Source organism: Pan paniscus, chromosome 1, assembly GCF_029289425.2.
Source record: "Pan paniscus chromosome 1, NHGRI_mPanPan1-v2.0_pri, whole genome shotgun sequence".
Lineage (NCBI taxonomy): Eukaryota > Metazoa > Chordata > Mammalia > Primates > Hominidae > Pan > Pan paniscus.
Window position 1 is genome coordinate 149,331,978 of NC_073249.2, and position 27,242 is coordinate 149,359,219.

General features: G+C 44.6%; 1 protein-coding gene across 3 annotated transcripts in view; it reads right to left on the reverse strand.

Annotated features, from left to right (window-relative positions):
- AK5 (adenylate kinase 5) overlaps positions 1–27,242 on the reverse strand; it is a 280,519-nt gene that overhangs the window by 2,431 nt on the left and 250,846 nt on the right. For all 3 annotated transcript variants that reach the window (XM_008959931.5, XM_003807785.6, XM_063607211.1), the window contains exon 13: positions 21,778–21,969. In XM_008959931.5, coding sequence (XP_008958179.1) covers positions 21,778–21,969 — 192 coding nt within the window. The remainder of the gene's footprint in view (positions 1–21,777; positions 21,970–27,242) is intronic.

A 27,242-nucleotide genomic window follows, 5' to 3' on the forward strand; every position in this document is an offset into this window, starting at 1 on the left:
CGAAAGTACTGCCCCTTCTCCTCTCCTAACGTTGCACCCACCGCTGAGATTTGTTCCATTACACCTGTATCATCTACAGAAAGTAAAGGCCTGGCCAAGCACGGGAAGCACCTGGGAGGCCAGGGAAATGCTGGTGGTGTGCATCAACTTCCACGAGTGTCACCCAGGTTACTTTGGTAAAGTTGGTTATGAGGCATTACCTCTTAAAGAGAAACCAGAGCTTCTGCCCAACTCTTGACCTTGACAAATGTGGACCTTGGTCAGTCAGGAGACATGAGTAATCACACGCTGACAAAAAAATAATAATAATAAATAAAACAGGCTGGAGCTGCTCCCATCATTGATGGAGTGCGATGGGCTACTGCAGAATTCTGAGGAAGGGAAACTCCCAAAGTAGCCTGCTGTCACGAAGGCCAAGTTCTTCGGCAGGAGAGCTGGGAGAAGATTAAGGGTGTATATGTGGGGGGAGGTAGGGAGGCTGTGTTCTGGTGGCTTGAAGCCACAAGGAGGGAGCTTAACTAAATGCTAACAAACGAAAAAAGGAAAAAAAAAGGTAGAGGGTTGGTGATCTACATGAGTCATGTGGGGGGCGGGGGGTGGTAAGCTTGCTAAAACACAGCTTTCCAGGCCATAACTGCAGAGGGTCTTGGTTGGTGGGTTTGGGCTGGGTCTTTAATCTGTATATTTAACAAATTCTCCACATGATTTTGTTGTGGGCCATCTTGGAGCACACTTTGAGAAACACAAAGTTTTAAAACACACATTTTCAAGCACACTTTGAGACTCTTGTCTACCTATTTAAATCTTCTTTGTGCAAACTAGTTTGAATTTTTCTTCCCCTAGGGCTTTCACTGCTTCCAGAGGTAGAATGAATTCTCAACAATATCAACAAAAAGAATGCTGCATGTTCAGATACTGGAGAAAATGGATACAACAATATTAACGGAAGCACTGTTTGTCATTCCCCAACTGGAAAAATCCTGTATGTCCATTAGCAATAGATGGATAAATTGTGACATAGTCATATAATGGAATACTATAGTAATTAAAAGAAAAAGAACCACAGCTATCTTCAACATGGATTAATTTCACAAACTTGAGAGACACAAGCCAGTCTCAAGAATATGAATACAGTATGGTTCAGTTTATATAAGGTTCAAAAACAAAGCTATATTGGTTAGGGATCCATACATAGGCAATAAAGTCATAAAGAGAAGCAAGGAAATGATTATCATGAAATCCAGGACATGAGTTACTTCTTGGGGAGAGGAAGGAAGCTGTGACAGGGGAGACATATGGGGAGGGTGGAGCTTCTGCAACTCTCTTCTATTTCTTTTCCTGCATGGTGCTAACCTGAGTGTTCATTTTATTCCTCAAACTCTACATACTACTTTTATGCATTCCTGTATGTATGATATAGCCCACAATAAGGAAAAAATAAGTTTTTTTAAAGTTCTTTTTCCCCTCTCATAAATATACTTTATCCTTACAGGAGACTCAAAGACAGCAATCTGCAATTTGTCTGTCCAGCTAGATGTTCTACATCTGGATGGTAGGGGCTTTGCCTTTGCCACGTTCATGGCCCCCACAGCACCTTGCTTATTGCTTTACTTCTTTCTTCTTTTCCTTTCAACCAACAAGCATTTCCTGGTTATCATCAATGTTTTGCAGTTAACCAAGTTGAACGAGAAACAATGGTCCTGTTTTCTAAGAGCTCACGCTCAGTGGTAGAGATGAACATTCAACAGGAATTTACACTGTTAGGAGATAAACACAGGAGCTATAAGGGCACCTTCCATAATGTGGGGAGGGCAGAGAAGCTTTCTGAGGAAAGTAATAATTGTCATCATTTAAAATGATAAGTATTACTAGTAATGGCACAGAAATGCTTTTTAAATAACCAAAGTAATCCTATCAATGATCTTAGAAGTATTGTTATCCCAGTTTTACAGATGATGAAACAGGGGCTCTGAAAGATGAATTAAATTTTTTCAAGATAATGTGGTTAAGTAAGTGGAGAGAACTGGTTCACACCCAGGCCTTTGATTCTGAAGTCTTTGCACGTGTTGACTACATTACACTATGCTGACCAGTTCAAAATGGTGGATGGCCAGATATGAGGGGGAGTAGCAAGGAGTGAAGCTGGAATTGTAGGGACAGGCTGGGCTATGAAGAGGCTTATGTACCCTATTGCATGACGATAATGAGGAACCACGTAAGAATTGTTTTTTGTTTGTTTTTTGTTTTTTAAAACAGGGTCTTGCTCTGTCACCCAGGCTGGAGTGCAGTGGCACGATCTCAGCTCACTGCAACCTCTGCCTCCCAAGTTCAGGCGATTCTCCTGCCTCAGTCTCCCGAGTAGCTGGGATTATAGGTGTGCGCCACCATGCCTGGCCACTTGTCTTTTTAGTAGAGATGGGGTTTCACCATGTTGGCCAGGCTGATCTTGAACTCCTGGCCTCAAGTTATCTGCCTACCTCAGCCTCCCAAAGTGCTGGGATTACAGGTGCCCAGCCCATGTAAGAGTTTTTAAGGAATGGGCTGACATCATAAAATATGGGTACACAGCAAATATTTGATAAATATTTGTTCCATCAAAAATAACTGCAGAGGCTGGGCATGGTGGCTCACGCCTGTAATCCCAGCACTTTGGGAGGCCGAGGCGGGTGGATCACGAGGTCAGGAGACCATCCTGGCTAACATGGCGAAACCCCGTCTCTACTAAAAATACAAAAAAAAAAGAAAAAATAGCCGGGCATGGTGGCAGGCGCCTGTAGTCCCAGCTACTCGGGAGGCTCAGGCAGGAGAATGGCGTGAACCCGGGAGGTGGAGCTGACAGTGAGCCGAGATCGCGCCACTGCACTCCAGCCTGGGCAACAGAGTGAGACTCCGTCTCAAAAAACAAAAACAAAAACAAAACCCAAACAAAACAAAAAAACTGCAGAAAGGCTGAAGTGCAAGGCAAAGAGCCCTGTATGAGGCGTGCCTGGGATTGCCCTCAGTGTGCTTCAGGACTTGACAGGCCATTCATCCTCTTGGGGCCTCAGTTTCCTCCTCTATCATATGAAGGGACTGAACTAGGACTAGATAACCTCCAGGTCTGGTTCCAGCCTGGATGTTCTACGCTATTCCAAATCTGAGCTCACTTTTTAGTGGGGATGAGCTCCTCTCAGCAGGTGTCAGGATTGTTCTGTTTAGTTTGGTGTTGCCAGTTAAGCTGGGCCTAGAAGAATAGACATGTACTGGAAGATAATAAAGGTGGCAAAGGTGTAGAGATCTGAAAGCACATAGATTTTTCAGTGAACAGTGGGTCATTTGTTGAGGACAGAGCAAATGCTGCATGGGGTGATGGGGGCAGGCAGAGAAAAAGAGGAAGCTGGAAAAATAGGTTGGAATGAGGTGTCGCCATAGATTTGCCTACTCAGGACATTTTATATCAATGGAATCACACAATATATGGTCTTTTGTGACTGGTTTCTTGGCATAATGTTTTCAAGGTTCGTTTATGTTGTAGTGGATATCAATACTTCGTTCCTTTTTATTGCTGAATAATGCTATGCTGCATTTAACCCGAATGTTCCAAACATGCCTTGGGATATCTGCCTTCCTCATCTCTTTTCAGCAAATCTGTTTCTGCCCACAGCCCACTGTACAGTCACCTGACCTCACCTTATCAAACGCTGGGAGGAGGGAGGAAAGGAAGGGGTTGCTAACTCACATTCCCGCCCCTTCTCAAGTTTCCTCCCCTGTAGCAGGGATGGGTAAGAAGGTGTAAATCCACAAACACGTGATTTATTATTTACACTGTCCATGATCATATCAGTGGAAAATGCATCAGGTCTGTCACGGGTCCCCAAGAAGTTCCATGAGGACAGACTCAAATACAACTCTTCTGTGCATAATGTAAGTTCTTCACCCTAGTGATCCAATTTTTCGTCTTTGGCACAAACTGCCCCAAATCAGCTCCATATCTTCCCCAGAAGAGGAATATAATTAGCCTACGGAATGATCCCAAGTGACCATCTACTTCAAATGCATGTGAATTTTCTCACTACAATATCACTACCTAATTGAGGCACATGTGTAGTGGGACTTTTCAGCCTCAGTTACGCCCTCTGCTTCATCTGTACGAACCCAACTGTGTTCTAGGGCCCGTTCTTGTCCTCACCAAGTGGTTGATATTTTGCAGCATCTTCCTCATTATTTATCTGTTCTCCAGCCTCTTGCTGAATTCCACCAGTCCCTTGCATTTAACTGACTTAGCATGGTCTGTTTCTGCTCCTTGGCCCTGAAACGTTTCTCTCCTCCAATCTGTCTTCTGCAACCAATACTACTTAACATTCCCAACTTTATATATGATTTTTCAAATTTATCTTCTTTTCAAAAGAAAACCATACCTATGTTTCTCATACTCGTAATGTGCCTTTTAACACTGTTAATATACAAATTTTTTTAAAGAACCCTTTTTTTTTTTAAGAGGTAAGGTTTTGCTCTCTCACCCAGGCTGGAGTGCAGTAGTGAGATCATAGCTCACTGTAACCTCTAACTCCTGGGCTCAAGCAATCCTCCTGCCTCAGCCTCCTGATTAGCTGAGACTACAGGCGTGTGCCCCCATGCCCAGCTAATTTTTTGTATGTTTTTGTAGAGATGGGGTCTTGCTATGTTGCCCAGGCTGGGCTTGAAGTCCTGACCTCAAGCAATCCTCCCACCTCAACCTCCCAAAGTGCTGAAATTTTAGGTGTGAGCCACTGTGCCTGGCCAAGAACACATGTATTATGTTCTATTTCCTCTGTGTTTCATAATTGATAACTTGGTCATTCAACATAATGCCAGTGTTACACTCACATAAATTGGGTTGATCCTTGTCCAGGATTTCTTTTAGACTCTGACAAAAACACATTTGCTCATTACAACAACCTTTGAATGCACTCTATTACCTTCTGCCTTTTACTATCACAGTGAACTAAAGGCTCTTTCTGTATTATCTTCCCCACTGACTATCACAGTGGCCATTAACTCGTTGCAATTCACTGCAACATTTAACTTTTCACTTCTTGGCCAGATAAAACCCAGTCTTAACCCAAGTATTTGTATATTGTTAAAGAAAAAAAATGTTCAATGATTCTTGTTAAAGCACGGTAAGGGAGGCTTTATTGGGGACCATTACGATGGGTATAGGGACTATGGCAACAGAATTTTGCAGTGGGGGAGAGGATGGGATTCAACTCTGAATACAGCGTGGGCAAGTGGGAATTTATAGTCAAAGAGCAGGCTGGGAGTCAGTGGATGGAAAATTACTAAGAGGTAATAACATCAGGAGTAAGGAAAGTTCTGGCTACACCGACCTAACAGGACTCTTGCTGAAGACAGACCAATATGATCAGACAGCACCTGGGGATGATGGAGGATGAGCACCCCAATCAGATATTCAGGGTAGGGGATCTTGCTAAAGGGATTTAGCAGAGTTCTTTGCTAAAACTGGGTTTTACGAGGAAGTGCACAGATGGGCCTAGGAGAAGGTTTAAGAGTTTGACTAAAGTTTGGTCAGCAGAGAACCTTTGTCAACATCCAGCTAGACAGTAAGCTCCATGAGCACGAGGTCATTACTCAGCGTAGTATCCCCCCGTGCCTGGCTCTAGGTAGAAAGGCAAAAAACAAAAAAGGTAAACAAAAGAATGTATCCTCTATTCCCACATTTGCTCTTCCTTTCCTCATAGAAATGAACTGTTGTGGGGGAAGAAACATGTTCTTAGAGCCCATTTTCTGTAGTCTGGGCTTTATGGAAGGAGAAGGGATTCTGCCTTCTAAAAACAAGGCGACTTGGTTTCAGCACAGAGGACTCAGCACACAGCACCTCAAGGGCAGTGCTAGTTATTTTCTGTCAATCAGGCCAGAGCTAATGTTTTGGGGAGAGCTCGGAAGGGTCCCAGAACTCTCAGTGGACCATTGCCCACCTCTATTTCCAACCCCAATCCCCCTCCTCATTTTGTTGTGTGGCTTAAATATGGGGGTTTATTAATGAAATTAAAAACCTGCTTATTGCCAACCAGTCAGAGTCATATACTGTAGTGCTTGCCCCTGTGGAGCCCAAAGATATGGGCAGGTTTAAAGACAAAATCAAATGATAAGGCTTTCTAGATGGGAAAAGCAGTCTTTTACTTGGGTGACTAGAAAACTCTGTGAAGTTATCTGAGATCCTCCTTAGGACCAAGATGCCAAGTTTTGAGAATAAAGTCAGTGAGGCAATTTCTGTTGTCTTATAGAAGGCGTGTGTGTGTGTGTGTGTGTGTGTGTGTTGGGAAAGGCCTGGATTCCTGAAGTGCAATTTTGTTTTGTTTTGTTTTGAGATGGAGTTTTGCTCTTGTCGCCCAGGCTGGAGTGCAATGGTATGATCTAAGTTCACTGCAACCCCCACCTCCCGGGTTCAAGCAATTATTCTGCCTCAGCCTCCCGAGTAGCTGGGATTACAGGCATGCGCCACCACGCCCAGCTAATTTTTGTATTTTTAGTAGAGACGAGGTTTCACCATGTTGGCCAGGCTGGTCTCAAACTCCTGACCTCAGGTGATCTGCCTGCCTTGGCCTCCCAAAGTGCTGGAATTACAGGTGGGAGCCACTGCCCCAGGCCTGAAGTATATTTTTAAGGAGGAAAAGAGAGCCCAGTTGAATTGGGTGGGAACAAAGCCTTTTGTCTACTCTCCAAATTTCTCCTTTCGTTCTACAGGTTAGCTCGACTCTTCCTAAGTCTCAAAGTAGATTCTCTTTGCTCATCTAATTCCCATGTGTAGAGTATTTTACGAGAATAAGTGGCATTTATCTTTTTGTATATAACTGCAACTCAAAAGAAGTGGAAAAGAACCAATTTACTAAATGCTTTCAAAGTTACAGGAACTTTTCTTCGTGCTTAGAGCTTTAGCAAATTTAAACCAGTTAGCTTATAAAGGTGCTGGTGTTTAATGTCCTTAGCAAACAGAGAACAATCCTGCACAATCAGCTTACTGACTGTTTTCTGTGAATGAGACTTCCTCAGTAATTGTGTAAACTTAAAAGTAATACGTCCTGCAACATAGGGTGTGTTTCCTCTATAATCAATTATTATAATATTAAATTTATAGTAACCCTCTTTTATCATGAACAGTCAAAAGTAAGTTTCATCGTGACCTTTCTCCGAAAGATCTGCAATTCTGAGTCAGCAAAATCAGAATGTATGAGGTCTTAATGTATTTAATTTAGTTAGAAACTAGGTAAGTAGATTTGCTTCTGACTTCAAGAATTTACCAGCTCGATGGAATGGCTCACGCCTGTAAACTGCCCATGCTTTAGGAGGCTGAGGTAGGAGGATTGCTTCAGCCCAGGAGCTCGAGACCAGCTTGGGAAATACAGTGTCTCTACAAAAAGAAAAAAATTAGCTAGGCACATGCCAGTAGTCCTAGCTACTGGAGAGGCTGAGGTGAACGATGGCTTGAGGCCAGGAGTTCAAGGCTAAAATGAGCTGTGATGGAGCTACTGCACTCACTCCAGCCTGGGCAACAGGGTAAGACCTTGTCCCTTAAAAAAAAAAAAAATAAATAAATAAAAGAGGCTGAGGTGGAAGGATCACTTGAGCCTAGGAGGTTGAGGCTGCAGTGAGCCATGATTGTGCCACTATACTCCAGCCTGGGTGACAGAGTGAGATCCTGTCTCAAAAAAAGAAAAAAGAAAATGTGGTACACATACATGATGGAGTACTATTCAGCTATAAGAAAGAATGAGATCCTGTCATTTGCAACAACATGTATGGAACTGGAGGTCATGTTAAGTGAAATAAGCCAGGCACAGAAAGACAGACTTCGAATGTTCTCACTTATTTCTGAGAGCTAAATATTAAAGCAATTGAACTCATGGAGACAGACAGTAGATTGATAGTTACCAGTGTCTGGGAAGGGAGAGGGGGAAGTGGGAATGGCTAATGGATACAAAAATTTAGGTAGATAGAATGAATGTGATCTAGTATTTGATAGCACAAGAGGGTAACTCTAGTCAACAATAACTTATTGTACACTTAAAAATAACTAAAAGACTATAATTGGATTATCTATAACACAAAGAAAGGACAAACGCTTGAGGTGATAGATACCTCATTTACCCTGACGTGATCCTAACACACTGCATGCCTGTATCAAAGTAGCTTACGTACCCCATAAATATATACACCCAATATGTACCCACAAAAGTTAAAAATTTTAAGGAAGAAATAAGCATAAAAAAAAGAATTTACCATTTTTGGTCTGAGACATAATATAAAAATCCCACAGTAAGTGATGTTCTGACCAGTGTAGCAAAATATTTTATTAAAAAGCTAAAAGCAGGCCAGGCACGGTGGCTCATGCCTGTAATCCCAGGACTTTGGGAGGCCGAGGAGGGCGGATCACCTGAGGTCAGGAGTTCAAGACTAGCCTGGCCAACATGGTGAAACCCAGTCTCTACTAAAAATACAAAGAGTAGATGGGTGTGGTGGCAGGTACCTGTAATTCCTGCTACTCGGGAGGCTGAGGCAGGAGAATCGCTTGACCCCGAGAGGCGGAGGTTGCAGTGAGCAGAGTGACAGAATGAAACTCAGTCTCAAAAAAAAAAAAAAAAAAAAAAAAGCTAAAAGCAAGTGAACAGGAAATAGTAAATTTCTGAGTTTTTTTACCTGACTTCTTGAAGGAAAAGTAGAGCAGTCAGTGATAATATTTCTACCCAGCAGTCAACAGAACATATGACTAAATGAGGAAAGCAATTACACTGCTTTGGGAATTACACATTTTGTTTACTCTTCCTCTTTAGTTCCATGGATTTGTAAATCATAAAACGGTTGGCTGGTCCAAACATTGCCTATGTCTAGTTGTGTTTTTCCTGAATTTTCCCCCACTGTTGAAACCATTGCTTGAGTTTCATTTTATTTTTCATGTATTGGCACCATGGAACCTCTGGGACAATGTCCCCTGTTAAACAAGACACAGCCTCACACCACAGGGATCCCTCACTGCCAGAGGATAACGGCAGCGGCTCAGCAAGGTAGACCTCAGTGTGCAGAACCTGGGCATGATCTGGGGAAAACAATCAAATGCAGTTTTCAAAAGTCGGGGTTATGTAAAAGACTGCTCACGGGGGTCATCCAGTTCACATATCCAGTCAGGCCACACAGTTCTCCTCGTTATCAAAGCCATAGAAAGAAGGAGGACTATATATACATTGACTTTAGAGAGATTTAAGGACAAACTTCAGCAAAAATATAAGGATGACTTATAATCAGCACATTAATGGCCTGTCTATAATTAGGACTTCCCATAGTATGTGCAGTCTGTCCACTTAAACGTTTTAAGTAACTGTTTTTCCTTTTCTCTTCCTCTCCGTTCTGCCTAAAGTTTTGAATAACATCTTTTAGCAGATATGAAAAAAAACATCCTTTCTAAAAATGACCTCTCTAAAACACCTGCTCAATCATTTTCCTGTTTAAAGTTACTCAGTGCTTCCCTCCTAGAACTGAGTACTTTCAGTATTCAGTCCAAACATCCTTGGGTAGTCTAGAACTATGCAATATGGTAGCCCCTAGCCACACGTGGTTTCTGGGCACTTGAAATCTGACTAGCACAAGAAAGGAACTGATTTTTAATACTGTTTAATTAAAATTAATCTAAAATTTAAACCTGGCATTTGACCCAATTTTTGGAAAATTAAGAACTATATTTGGAATGACTTGGGTATGTGAAATCTACTTTTCAACTGTAAATTTTATGAAATATAAATATAGTTCCAGTATTTTTTATGGAAACTTAGCAACTAAATTTGAGGTAAAGCCCTAAGTACCAGATTTTGAATACATAGTTCATAAAAAAATGTAAAAATATTTCATTAAGAATTTTATGGCTGGGTACAGTGGCTCATGTCTGTGATCCCAGCACTTTGAGAGGCCGAGGCGGGCAGATCAAGAGGTTAAGAGATTGAGACCATCATGGCCAACATGGCGAAACCCCGTCTCTACTAAAATACAAAAATTAGCCACGCGTGGTGGCACACACCTGTACTTCCAGCTACCCGGGAGGCTGAGGCAGGAGAATCACTTGAACCCAGGAGGCGGAGGTTGCAGTGAGCTGAGATCATGCCACTGCACTCCAGCCTGGCGACAGAGTGAGACTCCGTCTCAAAAAAAAAAAAAAAAAAAAGAGAACTTTATATTGATTACATGTTGAAATGATACTTAGGATACATTAGGTTAAATAAAATATATTGTTAAATTAATTTCACCTGTTTCTTTTTACTTTTCTTTGTTTATGTGACTACTATAAAAGTTTAAATTATACATGTGGCCCACATTCTATTTCTTTTGACAGTGCTGATCTAGCAAATTTACTGAATGCAGGAAGAATGAATAAATGAATGGATTCAAAGCCCTTCACCACTTGCTTCAATCTTGCTCTTTAGTCTCATCTGCCACGACTTTAATTCATCTATTTGGCACTTCATCTGGGCCAGCATTCCTGGTGCTTTCATGTGTCAGTGGCTTTGTTCCTTCTCCTTCATCTGGCTTGAGTTTCTCTTCATCCTTTAGGACCCAGCTCAAATGTCCTCTTTTCTCTGAAGCATTTACTTGCCTTCCCAGGCCCGAGCTCTGTGCTCCCAAAGGCCTGGAGCATTCTGTAGATCCTATTATGGCGCCTACTAATTCTCTGGGGTTTCATGTGTCACAGAGTTTCACAAGTCTTTTTTGTTTTGTTTTGTGTAGAGACAGAGTCTCACACTGTCGCTCAGGCTGGAGTGCAGTGGCGCGATCTCAGCTCACTGCAGCCTCTGCCTCATGGGTTCAAACAATTCTTGTGCCTCAGCCTCCCGAGTAGCTGGGATTACAGACGCACACCACCACACCCATCTAATTTTTGTAATGTTAGTAGAGATGGAGTTTCACCATGTTGGCCACACTGGTCTCAAACTCCTGACCTCAAGAGATCTGCCCTCCTCGGCCTCTCAAAGTGCTGGGATTACAAGCACATGTCTTTTTCCTATGAATTCCCAACATTAAGTGGCATGCCTTGGACCTTAGAGATGCCCAGTAAATGTCTGCTGAGCATGTCAAAGACCTTACATAGAATGGCGCCAATTCTTTGCAGGTAGAATTCATGTCAGAGACTCTGGGAGGGGTTCTGAGTTAAAGTGGACCTCAGTGAAGGGGGTGACCTAACATGGGCAAAGGCAAAATCTGCTATGTGATTATAGCAACCACAGAGGAAGAAATCAAGAGTGTGTACAGATGAGTCAAAAGGGCCTGGAATTCTCTTCTGCTTGCTGTTTGGGGAGGAGACACACACGCAGCAAGCACAACTCATTTCAGCAGGACCGCAGGGGTGCAAACAGTATTGCATTGAATCAAAACGTCTTTGCGGGAATCTGGTAAAGGTCTGACAATCAGGAAGGAAAGGGGGTGGAGAGAAGACTATTTTAAGCAGAGTCATAAAGAAAAAGTCTCTTAAGTCTCTCAGAGCCAGATGGAAGATTTATGCTTCATTTGTCAAGTGAGAGGATAGAACCTTAGGGTTCCTCTAAGTCACTCTCTCCTTCAGGCACACCTTTCTCTTCACTGCACCAGCAGGAGGGAGGGCTGTATCTAAATCTAGGTTTCTAGTTGTCAACCAAGGCAGGCCCAGATGAAATGCAGGGACGCTTCAGACTTGAAACCGATAGGCACCCCCAGTGAAGGTGGGGCACTGCTAAAAGAGGCTAAGCATCAAGGAGCTGGGAAATTCCAAAGCTCCTTGTTTTACTTGTTATACTTCAAAGAACTCTTCCCAGGGCAACATGGAGAGCCAGGGGAGTAGAAATGAATGAGTTAAAAAAAATCAGCCTTTGCTTAAAATAGCTCAGCAGTCGCTCCTACTAGCAAAAAATCTAATTAAGCATGTCTTTCCACTGCATCGTTGTTAGTAGTAGGTAAAAACAACCAAACTAAACTAGAAACAACCTAGTTGAATAAACTATAGAATATCTATATTGTGGCATATTATATAGCTATTAAAAAGAAAACAATATTGTGATGTGTTAACCTGGAGGTGTTTCACAGAAATGCGTACAGTTTGGGAGTATTTGCATGAAATCAGCCCTCCCCCACCATGGTTGTGTGTGTGTGTCCGTAGTAAAAAGTTTGATTTCAGAGAGAAAGAATGAGGGGCTGGAGGAAAGAAGAAAAGAAAGAGAGAAAGAGAACAGAAGGAGGAGGAAAAGGAGGAAGTGAGGAGAGGTGGAAGGATACACAATAAGCTGTTCACATTGGTTACTTGAGGGAGGCAAGGTTGTGAGGGGCATTGTTAATTGCGGGCGTGTGGGTATATATAGTCATGCACTGATAACAATGTTTTGGTCAATGACAGACTGCTTATACAATGGCAGTCTCATAAGATTATAATGAAGCTGAAAATTTTCCAGCGCCTTGTGATGTGGTAGCCATCACAATGTCACAGCGCAATGGATTACTCACGTGTTTGTGGTGATGCTGGTGTAAAGAAATCCACTGTGCTGCCGGTGTTGGAAAAGTATAGCACGTACAATCACGTAAAGTACGCAATGCTTGATAATGACAATAAATGACTATGTTTCTGGTTTATGTATTTCCTGTATTATACTTTCAATTATTATTTCAGAGTGCATTTTTTCTACTTGTTAAAAAAGAGCTAACTGTCAAACAGTCTCAGGCAGGTCCTTCAGGAATGTTCCAGAAAAAGGCCTTGTTATCAAAGGAGACGACAGCTCCATGCATGTTACTGCCCCTGAAGACCTTCCAGTGGGCAAGATACGGAGGTAAAGACAGTGGCATGATGATTCTAACCCTGTGTAGGCAGGCCTAGGCGAATGTGTGTGTCTCCATCTCAGTTTTTAAGAATAAAAGCTTAAAAAGCAAAAAAAAAAAAGATTTTTTTTAAAATAGAAAAAACCTTATAGAATAAGGATATAAAGAAAAAATATTTATGTATGTCTGTACAATGTGTTTGTGTTTTAAGCTAAGTTCTATGAAACGGTCAAAAGTGAAAAAATTTTACAAGCTTATAAAGTAAAAAGGTTATAGTAAGCCAAAGTTATTATTGAAGAAAGAAAAATATTTTACAAATGTAGCATAGCCTAACTGTACAGTGTTTATAAAGCCTACAGTAGTATACAGTAACATCCTAGGCCTTCACATTCACTCAGTGACTCATCCAGAGCACCTTCCAGTCCTGAAAGCTGGATTCATGGTAAACACTCTATACAGCAAGTTTACCACTGAAATTTTTTATTCTGTATTTTTACTGTATCTTTGCCATATTTTGATATGTTTAGATACACAAATGGTTACCATTGTCTTACAATTCCCACAGTATTCAATACAGTGACAGGCTGTCGTGTGTAGTAGGCTATACCATCTAGGTTTGTGTTAGTACACTCTGATGTTTGCACAATGACAAAATTGCCTAATGATGCATTTCTCAGATCGTATCCTTACTGTTAAATGATGCATGACTGTGTGTGTGTGTGTGTGTGTGTGTGTGTGTGTATGTACTCTCACATACACACATAAATATATACAGTCTACTCTCTGTATCCAAAGTTCTGCACCTGCAGATTCAACTAACCAGAGATGGAAAATATTCCCTCCATTGTCCCTGCTCTTACCTCGCATGGAATCTGGCCAGCATCCCAATACAGCTTCCCAGCTTCCTACTAAAATACTCCTAAAGACCCCCATAAATGAGAATAGTCACAAGAATTCTGAAAACTTGGACTGCTCCCTATCGCCAGTGGTTCATGTCTATGGTCCCAGCTACTTGAGAGGCTGAAGTGGGAGTATTACTTGGGCCCAGGGAAGTTGAGGCTGCAATGAGCCGTAATTGCACCACTGCAAACCCGACTAGGCAACACAGAGAGACCCTGTCTCAAAACAAACAATAAAAAAAAACAGAGCAATGTTTACTGACTTTTGGTAGAAAAATAATTATTATGACTTAAATTATCTCCAGTGAAACTGTCATTTGTGTGTGAAGCCACTATAATGGCATTCTCAGATATTCACTGAGAAATTGAACTAAAAATTAGTTGAGTTACTTTAGCCAACTGAAAGAAGAATCAAAATTAAGAATTTAGTACAGAGAATTCAAGGTATAAAAGTAATTTTGGGTTTTCCTTTACTTGTGTTAGACTCCAAACTTGGGGATCCAGTCAGTTATGAATTACCCAGTAGATTTTGCAACCAAGCGGTGAAATGTGACCTTATGGTACCTTCTGCTTCCACTTTCCTCAGTAATACCAGAAACTGCAGAAACTTCTCACTCTTCTTGCCTCAATTCATAGGGCTTCTCCTGACAGCATGGTGACCTGAACAATGAGGACCATTGCATTTCAGGACCTAATGGAAACGGTCAAACTATTTACAAAGTTGAGACATTGCAGCAGCAGAATCGCTGAGGAAAAAAGCTTATTATCTCCTCTACAAAAGCAGAGTTGCCAAGGAACTTGATTTTCTGTGTCTGCAAAACTCATGTTTAATGAGTCACTGGGCTCTCTTTTTATTTTTTTAATCAGTTAAGAGTAGCAAATAACGCAGGGACAGAAATAATCTGTTACCAGGCCCTCTTCATCTATGGCCTGGGGTGTTTCTGGGCTAATTATGCCATGAACAAAATGTACATAAAAAACGGAAAAAAAAACCCCAAAATGTACGGAAATATATCATAATGTTCATTGGTGATTATCTTTGGGTGGAATAATTCTCAATAATTTTAATGTTTACCTTTGTAGTCTTAAATTTTCTAGTTTGTTTCTTTTTTAAACAATGTGTAGTTGTTACTTATACTTAGGAAAAAAAGAGGCTTTAAATATCATTTGATACAATTCTGCCTATGCCACTTGAGATAGCTATTTCTGTGGTTTCTCTCAGCTCACAACGAGCCCTTCTCTCTGGGTATTCCTTGTCCTCCATCTGCTTCACAGGGAAGAGTCCCAGGTAACCATGTTTATATCAGTCAGGTCCTAATTCAAATGCTACCTCCTCAGACTTTCCAAACAGCTGCCCACGGTGCTCACTCCCAACAATGCATTCTGTTTTGTTTTATCCACAGAACTTGTTAGCGGTTGCTTTATTTTCTTGTATACTGTTTTGCTCTTTTTTTTTGAGACCGAGCCTCGTTTTGTCATCCAGGCCAGAGTGCAGTGGCGTGATCTTGGCTTACTGCAACCTCCGCCTCCCGGGTTCAAGTAATTCTCGTGCCTCAGCCTCCCCAGTAGCTGGGACTACATATGCGCACCACCACGTCTAGCGAATTTTTATATTTTTAGTAGAGACATTTGCCATGTTGGCCAGGCTGGTCTCGAACTGCTGACCTTGTGATCTGCCTGCTTTGGCCTCCCAAAGGGCTGGGATTACAGGTGTGAGCCACCGTGCCTGGCCTGTTTTTCTCTTTTCAGTGAGGGGCTTTGTCACGTTGACTGCTGTGTCCCCAGCACCAAGTGTCGTGTCCCACACATACCATATGCACTCAATAAAGTACAGAAAAAAACAAAAAAGCTCCCTGTGACCCCAGCTGCCTGTCCATAGCTAAGAGGGCCAAGGAGACCATGAGCAAAGCAAGGCCAACCACCTCATTTCTCTCAGGAATCTGGAGCTGGGAATCAGAGTGCCGTGGTAATGTGCAAATGCGAAAGCTGTCAGGTGGGCATATTCTGGCTTGTAAGCCAGAGAAAGAAAAAAAACCCAGCTTAGAGAGAAGGAAACAGTGTTTGTGAAGCAGTGGGGAGCACTGTGAGCCTTTTAGGCCTGATCCCACACGCCTTCTAGGGCCTGCTGTGCCTCAGCCTTGAGTCTTCTAACCTTATAATGAAGTTTTGTGTTTCAGGTTAGGCCAGCGGGAGTTGGCACCTGCTACCTACAACCAGAGTCTGGCTCAGTATTACCTACAATCACAATCATGTTTTTAAAATTCACAGCAAAAAGATGTGGTGAAAACGCTCCACAGTGTTTGCCTCTGAGTGGTGGGACTACCTAGTTTTCTATATTTTCTTTGTTTCTTTTTTCTTTTTTTGGAAACAGGATCTCGCCCGTTGAGTGCAGTGGCACTATCTTGGTTCACTGCAGCCTCAACCTCCTGGGCTCAAATAATCCTCCCACCTTAGTCCCCTGAGTGGCTGTGACCACAGATGTGTTCCACCACGCCTGGCTAACTTTTGTATTTTTTGTAGAGATGGGTTTTGCCATGTTGCCCAAGATAGTCAAGAACTCCTAGGCTCCTGGCTGGGCGTGGTAGCTCACGCCTGTAATCCCAGCACCTTGGGAGGCCAAGGCAGGCAGATCACAAGGTCAGGAGTTCGAGACCAGCCTGGCCAACATAAGAGAAACCCCGTCTCTAATAAAAATACAAAAAATTAGCTGGGTGTGGTGGTGGGTGCCTGTAATCCCAGCTACTCATGAGGCTGAGGCAGGAGAATGGCTTGAACCCAGGAGGTGGAGGTTGCAGTGAGCCAAGATCGCACCATTGTATTCCAGCCTGGGCGACAGAGCGAGACTCCATCTCAAAAAAAAAAAAAAGAAACAAACAAAAAAAAACTCCTAAGCTCCAGTGACCCACACTCTCCTTGGCTTCCCAAACTGCTGTGATTATAGACATGTGCCACCACACCTGACCAGTTTTCTATATTTTATAAAGCAAGTATGTGTTACTTTTATAATAATAGACTTGGTCAATTCTAGTAGATCGTGTTCTATCCACTTTAGGAAGAAGAACTGAGAGGTGAAGCAGTAAAATGACTCACCGAAGTTGATGAAAGTGTGCCTGGGGCTTTCTGATGCACAGGCCCATATTCCCCCCGCCATCCCCCAGGGAGTCTTTGGCTGGTAGCTGTGCTTTTCATCCCCAAATGCTACATTTCTGTTACTTATGCCATAATAAATTATCTCACTAAGGTGAAAGAAAACTTCTTCTTGTAGGCTAATTCTAGTCAGTTGGGGGTGATGGTCCATACTGCTGTGTTGAGCAAGTTTCTGAGGCAGCATTCAGACTTGGTAGGAAGTGCCATGACTGGTGAATGCTGCCTGGCCCAAGTGTAGGGAGGTGGGGGATGAAATGGAGGAAAGTTCTGTTCTAATTCTTTCTCAGATGCAGGGCAAACCTCTGCTTTATGAGAGGGAGGAAAACAGGCAGAAAGGGATACACCTGTATCACGTATACTTCCATCTCTGGTGTGCACGTTACAAGAAGTTCTAACTTTATTGTACAAGGATGGCATTATGATGACATAAAGAATAAGGGAGTGGCTGTATAAATTCTGCTTTGCTTTAAAAATTATCTTTGTTTGAAATTTTGCTGCACTTTCCTTAGCTAGCTGGTGGCCAAAGGGCTGACTGTCATGGAGTGGGGGATGGAGGGCGTCAGCTGATGGGTTCAATGTCAGCATTGCTGGGTAGAGGCCTGAGGGCGGTGCTTGTGGCCTATTTGTGGGCTGCATGGGTTGGCCCCCACTGTGGCTTTAATTCCTAAATAAATCTCACAGAACTGCTGATTCATCTCACTTGCTTTCTTGAAGTGCATTCACCAGCCCCACCTAGTTTTAAGAAAGCTCCTTAAGTGACCCAGAGGTCCTCTTGGGTGAGCAGCCCTGTCTTGGGTCCAGTAAAACAACAGGGAGGAGGGGCAAACAATCCAAACAGCATCACAGGAACAGGCCACAAGCTGTTACTTAGAAACCAAGGGAGATTAAGCTGATGCAGGAGGACTGGGCAAAAACCCAGAGGCCAGACAACAGAGTGGGCCAGCGGCTTTCTCCCTCTCCAGCGGCAAACAATCCTGTCCCCTCCCCTGCTTCTCCTGCAGTCCCCGCTCTTGTCACCCTAGCTACTGGCAAACCCCACAGGTACCTGCAGACAAATCTCAGCTTCCTGGGCCCAGCACACACTGTTTCTGTGCTAGATGTGTAGGGGGGACTGTTCATCTTTGCAGCTGTGTGGGTAGGGGATGGCCCTGGGCAGGGGCAGTGGGATGAAGCAGCCTCCCTGAGGCTCTCTGGGAGTCCTGAAGGCTGAAGCTCACGCTGCTCTGCAGTCCGGGCTGGAGAGGTTTTACATATTTGTGCAGTGGATCATAATGTTACCTCACCATGCACCCAGCAGCCAGCATCTCCAAAATGCAGGGGAAGTTGAAGAGATGAGCCAGGGGACTGCAAACCTCTTTTCCACCATTAAATAAAATTTGTAGGAGGCCATTGGTTTGGACTAGGCTCCCGTTCTGGGCCCAACAGACCGAACCAACGTGGAGTCATCCGTGCTAAATGAAACAAACAACTTGGATGTACACACTGTAACAGATGGCTGAGTTTTGGTAGTTCCAGCAGCTGAGCTTAAGTCAATAGTAGGTAGCCAGCTGATTCACATAAGGCTGTAACTAATTAACCTCAGTTCCTCACTTCTGTTTTCTAAACATAAATATTGCTTGACCATGTGGCTTATTCTTCAAACATTTTTCTGGTCCTGAGGTCTGCCCAATTCTAGAATCATGAATAAAAGCCAATGAAGATCTCTAAATGTGTTGTAATCTGGTCTTTTGGACACCACTAACTTAGAAAGCTCTAAGGAAGATTCCAGAAATCAGATTTGTCTGAGAACTCAATCCTGTACTCATGAGCAGTCATTTGTGAGTTTGTAGAATTCAGGTTGGAATAATACAACAGAGAGCTAAGAGGGATTTTCCAACTCTAAAAGTGGTTAAATCCTGAATTACTTAGGAATTTTCCCACCTTTACAAATCTTAAAAGTGGAAGAAATACCTTTCTTTCTTTTTTTTTTTTTTTGTTTTTTTTTTTGATTTTTTGAGACAGGGACTCTCTCTGTCACCCAGGCTGGAATGCAGTGGCGCGATTTCAGCTCACTGCAACCTCTGTCTCCTGGGTTCAAGCAATTCTTCTGCCTTAGCATCCTGAGTAGCTGGGATTACAGGCACGCGCCACCACACCAGGAATTTTTTTTTTTTTTTTTGAGATGGAATCTCCCTGTGTCACCCAGGCTGGAGTGCAGTGGCACGATCTCGGCTCACTGCAACCTCCGCCTCCTGGATTCAAGTGATTCTCCTGCCTCAGCCTCCCGAGTAGCTGGGATTACAGGCGTGCACCACCATGCCCGGCTAATTTTTGTATTTTTAGTAAAGATGGGGTTTCACCGTATTGGCCAAATTAGTCTTGAACTACTGGCCTCAGTAGATCAGCCTGCCTTGGCCTCTCAAACTGCTGGGATTACAGGCATGAGCCACCGTGCCCAGATGGAAGAAATCTTTCTACCTGGATAACTTCTGTGTATGTTCCAGGCTGCTCAAAAGGTGGAAATCACTAGACAATCTAATTTTGGAAAGGCCTTTGCAGCCCTGAATTCTTAAGACATTGCTCTTATATAACAAAAACACTTTTGCTTGTTTTATGTTTTTTGTTGTTGTTGTTTTTTTTTTTTTTTTTTTTTTTTGAGAGACAGTCTTGCTCTGTTGCCCAGGCTGGAGTGCAGTGGTGCGATCATGGCAAACTGCAGCCTTGACCTCCCAGGCTCAAGTGATCCTCCCATTTCAGTCTCCCAAGTAGCTGGGACCGCAGGCATATACCACCAAGTACAGTTAATTTTTGCATTTTTTGGAGAGACAGGGTCTCGAAATGTTGCATAGGCTGGTCTTCAAACTCCTGGACTCAAGTAATCCTCCTGTCTTGGCTTCCCAAAGAACTGGGATAACGGGTGTGAGCCATTGCACTTGGCCCTGTTATTAAAGATCGAAGTCTTTATTTTAAAAATGTGGCAGCCAGAGGTTATACAAAGCACAACAAATAAGTCTCATGTTGCACATCAAGTCCTATTAATTGGCAGTAGCTGCCCGGAGTGCTGTGTTGACAAACATTCTCAGGCCACACCTGCTTACTGAGAAACAGTGCTGGGATCAACTAGCAATGGCCATGGATGCGGAAGTAGGGGATGATGTCTCTCATGCCACATATTTGACACTCAGTTAAATGCAGAGGCATCTTTCAGACTTCTATACCCAGTGTTTCTTAGGATTCTGGAAAGCGGACCATTAACAGAGTTAGAAGATAAGAATTCATTATCAATGGTTTTCCCCCCAAGGAATCAGTAATGTAGCTTCCTCAGAGACAGGTTTGTTATTTATTGATGATGTCTCTTATCCTGTGAACAGCAAGAGATCCCACTCTCCCTTCTCCGGTTCGAGTCCTCAGGATTTTGTTCCTGGACAAAAGCTCACTCTGTCATCCTTATGGATTTGTTCCTGGATACTGTTCTAGTCTCTCAGTGGTCTCCTAGCCTTACCTTCTTGCATCCATTCCGCATAAGGATGATGAATTGAGCTTTCTAGATTGAAATCCTGATTATTCCTGCCCCTTTGGTAGTTCCCATCACTCACAGGACAATTATTTGCTCCTACATATGATCCATCTTGATCTAGTCCTTGCTTGCCTCTCCATCTCCATCTCTTATCCCTCTTTGCCTTGGCACTTTATGTCACAGCCTCGTGGAGTTACTTGGTTTTCCTGACCTTCTCCACTTGGGGCTTCTCTGGAGTGGTGTGCACCCCCACTTCAGAGACTCAGCCGAGTCCTCCTCAGGCCACCTTCCTGGATCCTTTCCTTTCCCCTTACACTGGAGGAAAGGGCCCTTGCCACACATTCTGTGCTTGCTTTGATCTCATTGTGTGATCACACATTTGTCTCTCTCTCCTACTGAAACCCTAAGCTTTGCAAGGATTCAAGAATCTTATTTATTTGCATCCAAACCACTAGTGCAATTGATGGACTATGGGTGCCTGATACATAGTTATGGGATGAGTGGAAGGATGAGGACTGGGCAGTTTTCCCAAATTCATAAAACGGATGGTGACTCAGCAGAGAGCTCATGATCACTAGGTTGATACACTCATTTCCTCACACTATCTTCATTGTTTTACTTAATTACCTGCTCTCCTGGCCCCATAAGCAGCTTCTTCTAAAAATGTTGGTTATCACAAGAAATTGAGGCAAAGGAGCCAAGAACCAATGTGAATGATGTAAAATTATAGAAATTCAAAGTCATTGAATCTTAGCTCTAGTGAATAATCTCACAGTCCAGAGTCAGTGGCAGAGCCTATGTCTCATCCATGCCTCCCTCCCTCCCTGCCTTCTTCCCTTCCTCTCTCCCTCTCTCTCTTTTTTGGGAAAAAGGAGTTGTTTTCAGCAACTATAAGGGGATCTGTGAAAATTATATGACCACCTTTTTATGGTCTATATGACAGATATTTAATTTTGATTGAAATAGAAGTGAAGAGTAAGGGATTCATAATTTGGTCCAAATTCTTGTTGTTTTCTTTGAGACAGGGTCTTGCTCTGTTGCCCAGGTTGGAGTGTAGTGGCACAATCTCAGCTCACTACAGCCTCCACCTCTGGGGCTCAAGCAATCCTCCCACCTCAGCCTCTTGAGTAGCTGGGATTATAGGCATGTGCCACCATACCCAGCTAATTTTTTGCAGAGGCAGGGGTCTCACTATGTTGCTTAGGCTGGTCTTGAACTCCTGAGCTCAAGCAATACACCCGCCTTGACTTCCCACAGTGTTGGGATTACAGGCATGAGCCACTGTGCTGGGCCTTTTGGCCCCAGTGCTGCAGCTGCACAGAGTTCTAATTCCCAGATCCCTTAAATAAAATGTTCTCAGCTTTTTCTCTTTTCTTGGAAAAAAAAAAAAAAAAAAGGTAAGCAGCTCATTTCAGAGGAGAAAGTGAAGTGACTCGCCTTGTGTAACTGTGTTTTTGTCTCGTAGTAGGCGATCACGGGGATGGACGCTCGGTAGTAGGCTTCTAGGCGCTTGGCGATGGTCTTGGTGGTGTCGTCCACAGGCAGGCTGCTCCGGCTCCTTTGGAGAAGGCGGTTGGTCATGGTGTCTGCCGAGCAGTCCATACAGATCACCAACTGTGGGTCTCCAATCTGGAGATGGGAGTGGAGCACAACACAGTCAGAAACCTCACCCTGCTGATGTTCTGGAAAGGCCCAGGGCCTCTGGTTTTTCCTTTCTTGGCCTTCTGGTTCCCTTCAAGGTCCCAGCATTACACTGTGGTGCAGCTGGGACTGGACTCCATAGCTCCCCCTTTCCAGGTCAGTTCCCTTCCACACACTGCCTCAGAGCTGTCTCTTTCCCTCAGCTTTTAGGCCACCTCACGTGATGCAGACGCGTATATGCCACCCACTGCAGCCACTGTCTGTCTTCTTCTGCACTGAGAAGAAAGGAGTATGTATGTGTGAGGGGGTGTTTCCTCTAATGTGAAGCCTTTCCTGACCACCTGAGGCACAGCTAATCACTTCTCCTTCAAGCCACTGTGATATCTTATAACAGCCACAGGTGGCATTCTGTGGCTGTGCCTGTACTGTGTCAGGTGAGTGGGGCATAATGCTTGAGCACACAGGGGCTGGAATCAGGCTGCTTAGGGTCAAACCCTGGTGTCATGACTTGTCTCCAGGATGGGCTTCATCAATTCGTTATCTCACTTTACTTGTAAGCTACTCTCCCACTGAGACACAGAAACACCTTGAATCTGACCTGTAACTATTTTGACCAACAGACTGTAGCGGAAATAATGTCCATGCTTTTAGAGTCTAGGTCACAAGAAAGTTTGCAGTTTCTGTCTGGTTTTGTGGAACACTTGCTGCAGTGGGGAGTCCGCTGCCATCTAAGATGTCCAACTATCCTGAGACTGCCAGGCTGAGAGGAAGCCCAAGTTAGCCATGTGGAGAGGCCATGTGGACGGAGATGCCCTACCAGCCCCCAGCTGTTTTAGATATCCCAGCCCTGGCTCCAGACATGGATCTCAGCCCCAGCCACTGTCTGAGTGCAATTGCATAAGGAACCCCAAGTGAGGACCAGCCCGCTGAGCCCCATAACTTCCAGAACCACGAGAGATAATAACAAATTGTTCTTTAAAGTTTTTATTTTCTTTTCTTTTGTAAGTGATGGGGTCTCGCTCTGATGCCCAGGCTGGAGTGCAATGGCTATTCATGGCACAATTATAGGGCACTATACAGTCTTGAACTCCTGGACTCAAGTGATCCTCTTGCCTCAGCTTCCGGAGTAGCTGGGGCTACACACACACGCCACTGTGCCAGACTTACATATTGTTCATTTAAACTGACTTCCTCATTAACTAGAAGTCTGACTCAACTTCTCTGCATCTGAGTCTTCTCATTCATACAATGAGGATGATCATAGGATTGCTGTGAGGATGAAATAAAATTAAATAAGGTAACGTACGTATGCTCCTTGGCATACGGCAGACACTCACTAACGATTCACTGTTAGGCTTATTTCCTCTATGAGGCTTAGGTTCCCTGTGTGCAGGGATTAAGAATTCTCTGCTCCTAGTCCCAAGTCTTGCACACAGTAGGTGATGAAGAAATGTTTTAATGAATGAGTGATGGTGGTATGATCTGTGGTATGAGTCTCCCCATCTCCATATCCTTCTCTTAAATGTTCTTTTGTCTCTGGGACATGCTTACTTTGCATCCTCCTCCAACCCTGGATCAAAGGAAACCATTACTCCCCCTGACCTTGCCACATTCGAGCTGTGAGTAAATGAAGGCTTGCCACCACCGTAGAAAGTGTGTGGGGTGGGATGAGAACAAAGTTCAGTCAAGAAGAGGATGTTTAGGCAATATGGAGAACTCACAATATCGTGAGTTGCCAGACAGTGTTGGTCAAACATTTATCTACCTCCTCTGAGGGGTGTACTTTAAGGAACAGAGTGGAAACATTCTCCAAAATCGACAACAGTGCAATAAACCTCTGGAATAGGTCATGCGACTTTTCTGTCTGTATTAATTGGAAGGAAAAAAAAAAAAGAGCATTTGTGCAGCAAGAAAGGCTGGGTGAGGGTTTAGGAAAAAAATGACCCTTGTTTACCAGCAGAGGGCGAGCTTGGGAGGCGGCTTAATGTTCTCCCTGAAACAACTTTGGGTTAGGGTTGCATGAGGCAGCCAGGCGATTTTTCCAATTGTTGGGTCATTTTCAGGCCACTCGTGGGGACAGGAAAGATAGTTCAGGGACACAGGTACAAACAGAGATTATATGTCACTGAGCAGGAGCCGGCAGCAAATGACCTTTTAGACCAAAATAAGCACGGGGCAGAGAGGTAGCTTTTTCTTCCACACTGATTCCCAAAGTGTGGCCCGCGGACCAGCAGCATGTCATTTGGAAGCTTGTTAGAAATATAGACTCTCAGGCACAACATGCGACCTGCTGAAGCAGAATCTGTTTGTTTTGTTTTGTTTTGTTTTGTTTGGTGACAGAGTCTCGCTCTGCAGCCCAGGCTGGAGTGCAGTGATGTGATCACTGCAACCTCTGCCTCCCAGGTTCAAGCAATCCTCCTGTCTTAGCCTCCTAAGTATGGGATTACAGGTGTGCACCACCACACCCGGCTAATTTTTGTATTTTTAGTAGAGATGGGGTTTCACCATGGTGGCCAGGCCGGTCATGAACTCCTGACCTCAAGTGATCCACCCACCTCAGCCTCCCAAAGTACTGGGATTACAGGTGTGAGCCACCGCACCCAGCCTAGAGTCTGCATCTTAACCAGATCCCTAAGTGAGTCTTCACAGCATCATAGTTTGAGAAGCTACTCTGACAAGCCATTTTCCTGTGCCAAAACTAGGGGGTTTGACCTAACCTCTCTCTCCTGGAATCAGCACTCTCTTCCTATATAAAAAGCTATCGATCAGTTATTCTATTTGGAAGTGACCTGAACCATTTGTTTTTAATACCTAAAATTTTTTGAAATGTTTCAATGAGATACTATTTAATTTTTTTCAAAATGCTTCGCTATGTATCATTAGAAAGTCCCTTGGAGTAGCTGTCTGGCTCCTAGCTCTGCTCTGTTTTCACCAGACTGTGGTTAGTCTTCAACATCAAGTAAGCAGGCGAGCAGAGAACTCTGCCCTTGGCTGAATGAATCAGAGACTTGGGGACATTGGCCTGCCCCCAACGTCACCCTGCTGGCACCCTGGGGCTCTGGCACCAGCATCACTGGATTCTCCATGGCCTTTGGTTTTCAGGGGACCTTAGTTAGAGCACAAGCGCCCTTGGAAGGACTGCTGAGATGCCATCAGCAACATTTCAGCAGCTGGCTATGCTTCACTGTGCTAAGGGCTTTACAAACAGCCATCCCATAAGCCCTCTGGCGCCCTTGCCGGGAAGTATGATTATTCCCACTTTAAGGATGAGGAAATGGAGGCCCTCAGAGGTTAACCTTCCCAAGGTCACTAGGGACTAGTGAGTGACAGGCCTGAAGCAGATATATGTAACCCCAAAGCTTGGTGACCTCACCCTGATGGAGAGAGCCAGCACCTTCAGAATGAGGTTTGGGCAAGAAGCTGAGTGGGCCAAATGGAACCAGGAGAGGAGGGTGGGGCCGTGGGAAAGGGAGCGAGTGGGGTGGGGTGCCTACTCACTTATTTTATTTTTCAGAAGCCGCCTCTGCTGTCTCTTGGGATCTAGTGGGACTGAGAGGTGACAGCATGCTGGCAGCCCTCACAGCCCCCGCTCGATGTCGGCGCCTCCTCCGCCTTGGCGCCCACTCTGGCCGCGCTTGAGGAGCCCTTCAGCCTGCCGCTGCACTGTGGGAGCCCCTTTCTGGGCTGCCCAAGGCCGGAGCTGGCTCCCTTAGCTTGCAGGGAGGTGTGGAGGGAGAGGCGCAGGCGGGAACCGGGACTGTGCGCAGCGCTTGCAGGCGCGTGCGCAGAGTTCCGGGTGGGCGTGGATTCCGCGAGCCGCGCACTCGGAGCGGCCGGCCCGCCCGGCGGCCGCGGTCAGTGAGGGGCTTAGCACCTGGGCCAGCAGCTGCTGTGCTCGATTTCTTGCCGGGCCTTAGCTGCCTCCCCGCGGGGCAGGGCTCGGGACCTGCAGCCCCCGCCATGCCTGAGCCTTCCCCCCCACCTCCCCCTGGTCTCCTGCGCCGCGCGAGCCTCCCCGAGGAGCGCAGCCCCCTGCTCCACGGCGCCCAGTCCCATCCACCACCCAAGGGCTGAGGAGTGCGGGCGCAGGGCGCGGGACTGGCAGGCAGCTCCACCTGTGGCCCAGTGCAGGATCCACTGGGTGAAGCCAGCTGGGCTCCTGAGTCTGGTGGGGACTTGGAGAACCTTTATGTCTAGCTAAGGGATTGTAAATACACCAATCGGCACTCTGTATCTAGCTCAAGGTTTGTAAACACACCAATCAGCACCCTGTGTCTAGCTCAGGGTTTGTGAATGCACCAATCGACACTCTGTATCTAGCTACTCTGGTGGGGACTTGGAGAACCTTTGTGTCCACACTCTGTATCTAGCTACTCTGGTGGGGACTTGGAAAACTTTTGTGTCTAGCTCAGGGATTGTAAACACACCAATCAGCACCCTGTCAAAACAGACCAATCAGCTCTCTAAAATGGACCAATCAGCAGGATGTGGGTGGGGCCAGATCCGAGCCTGCAGTGGCAACCCGCTGGGGTCCCCTTCCACACTGTGGAAGCTTTGTTCTTTCGCTCTTTGCAGTAAATCTTGCTACTGCTCACTCTTTGGGTCCACACCGCCTTTATGAGCTGTAACACTCACCGCGAAGGTCTGCAGCTTCACTCCTGAGCCAGCGAGACCACGAACCCACCAGAAGGAAGAAACTCCGAACACATCCGAACATCAGAAGGAACAAACTCCGGACACGCTGCCTTTAAGAACGGTAACACTCACCGCGAGGGTCCACAGCTTCATTCTTTAAGTCAGTGAGACCAAGAACCCACCATTTCCGGACACAGGACCACACTCATCCTTGCACCCCTCAGGGCATGAGGGCAGCCCACCAGCACAAGGACATGAGCATTGTGGACTGTGATCATGGTTTTGCTTTGGTCCTTCCAGCAAGTGGAGCGGGAGGAGAAGTTTGCCCTCCTGCCCTCTGACTCCACCTCCACCTTAGTTTTCTTCTGATTAAGTCAGAATGGGGGTTAGGCCACGTTTACCAGTGGGCAGGAGCTCTCCATGCCATCCAGGAACTCTCTTTGTTGAGAATAACAACTATCTTATTCTTGGTGTATGCCTCAGTTTCCTCATTTAAAAATGAGGATAATAACAGTGTTTGACTCATGGGACTATTGTGAGGGTTAAATGAGTTTGTACATGTAAAGCGCCTGACTCACTTCAAACACTACATAAATGGGAGCTAATGTTATTTAAGGTGGGCTTGG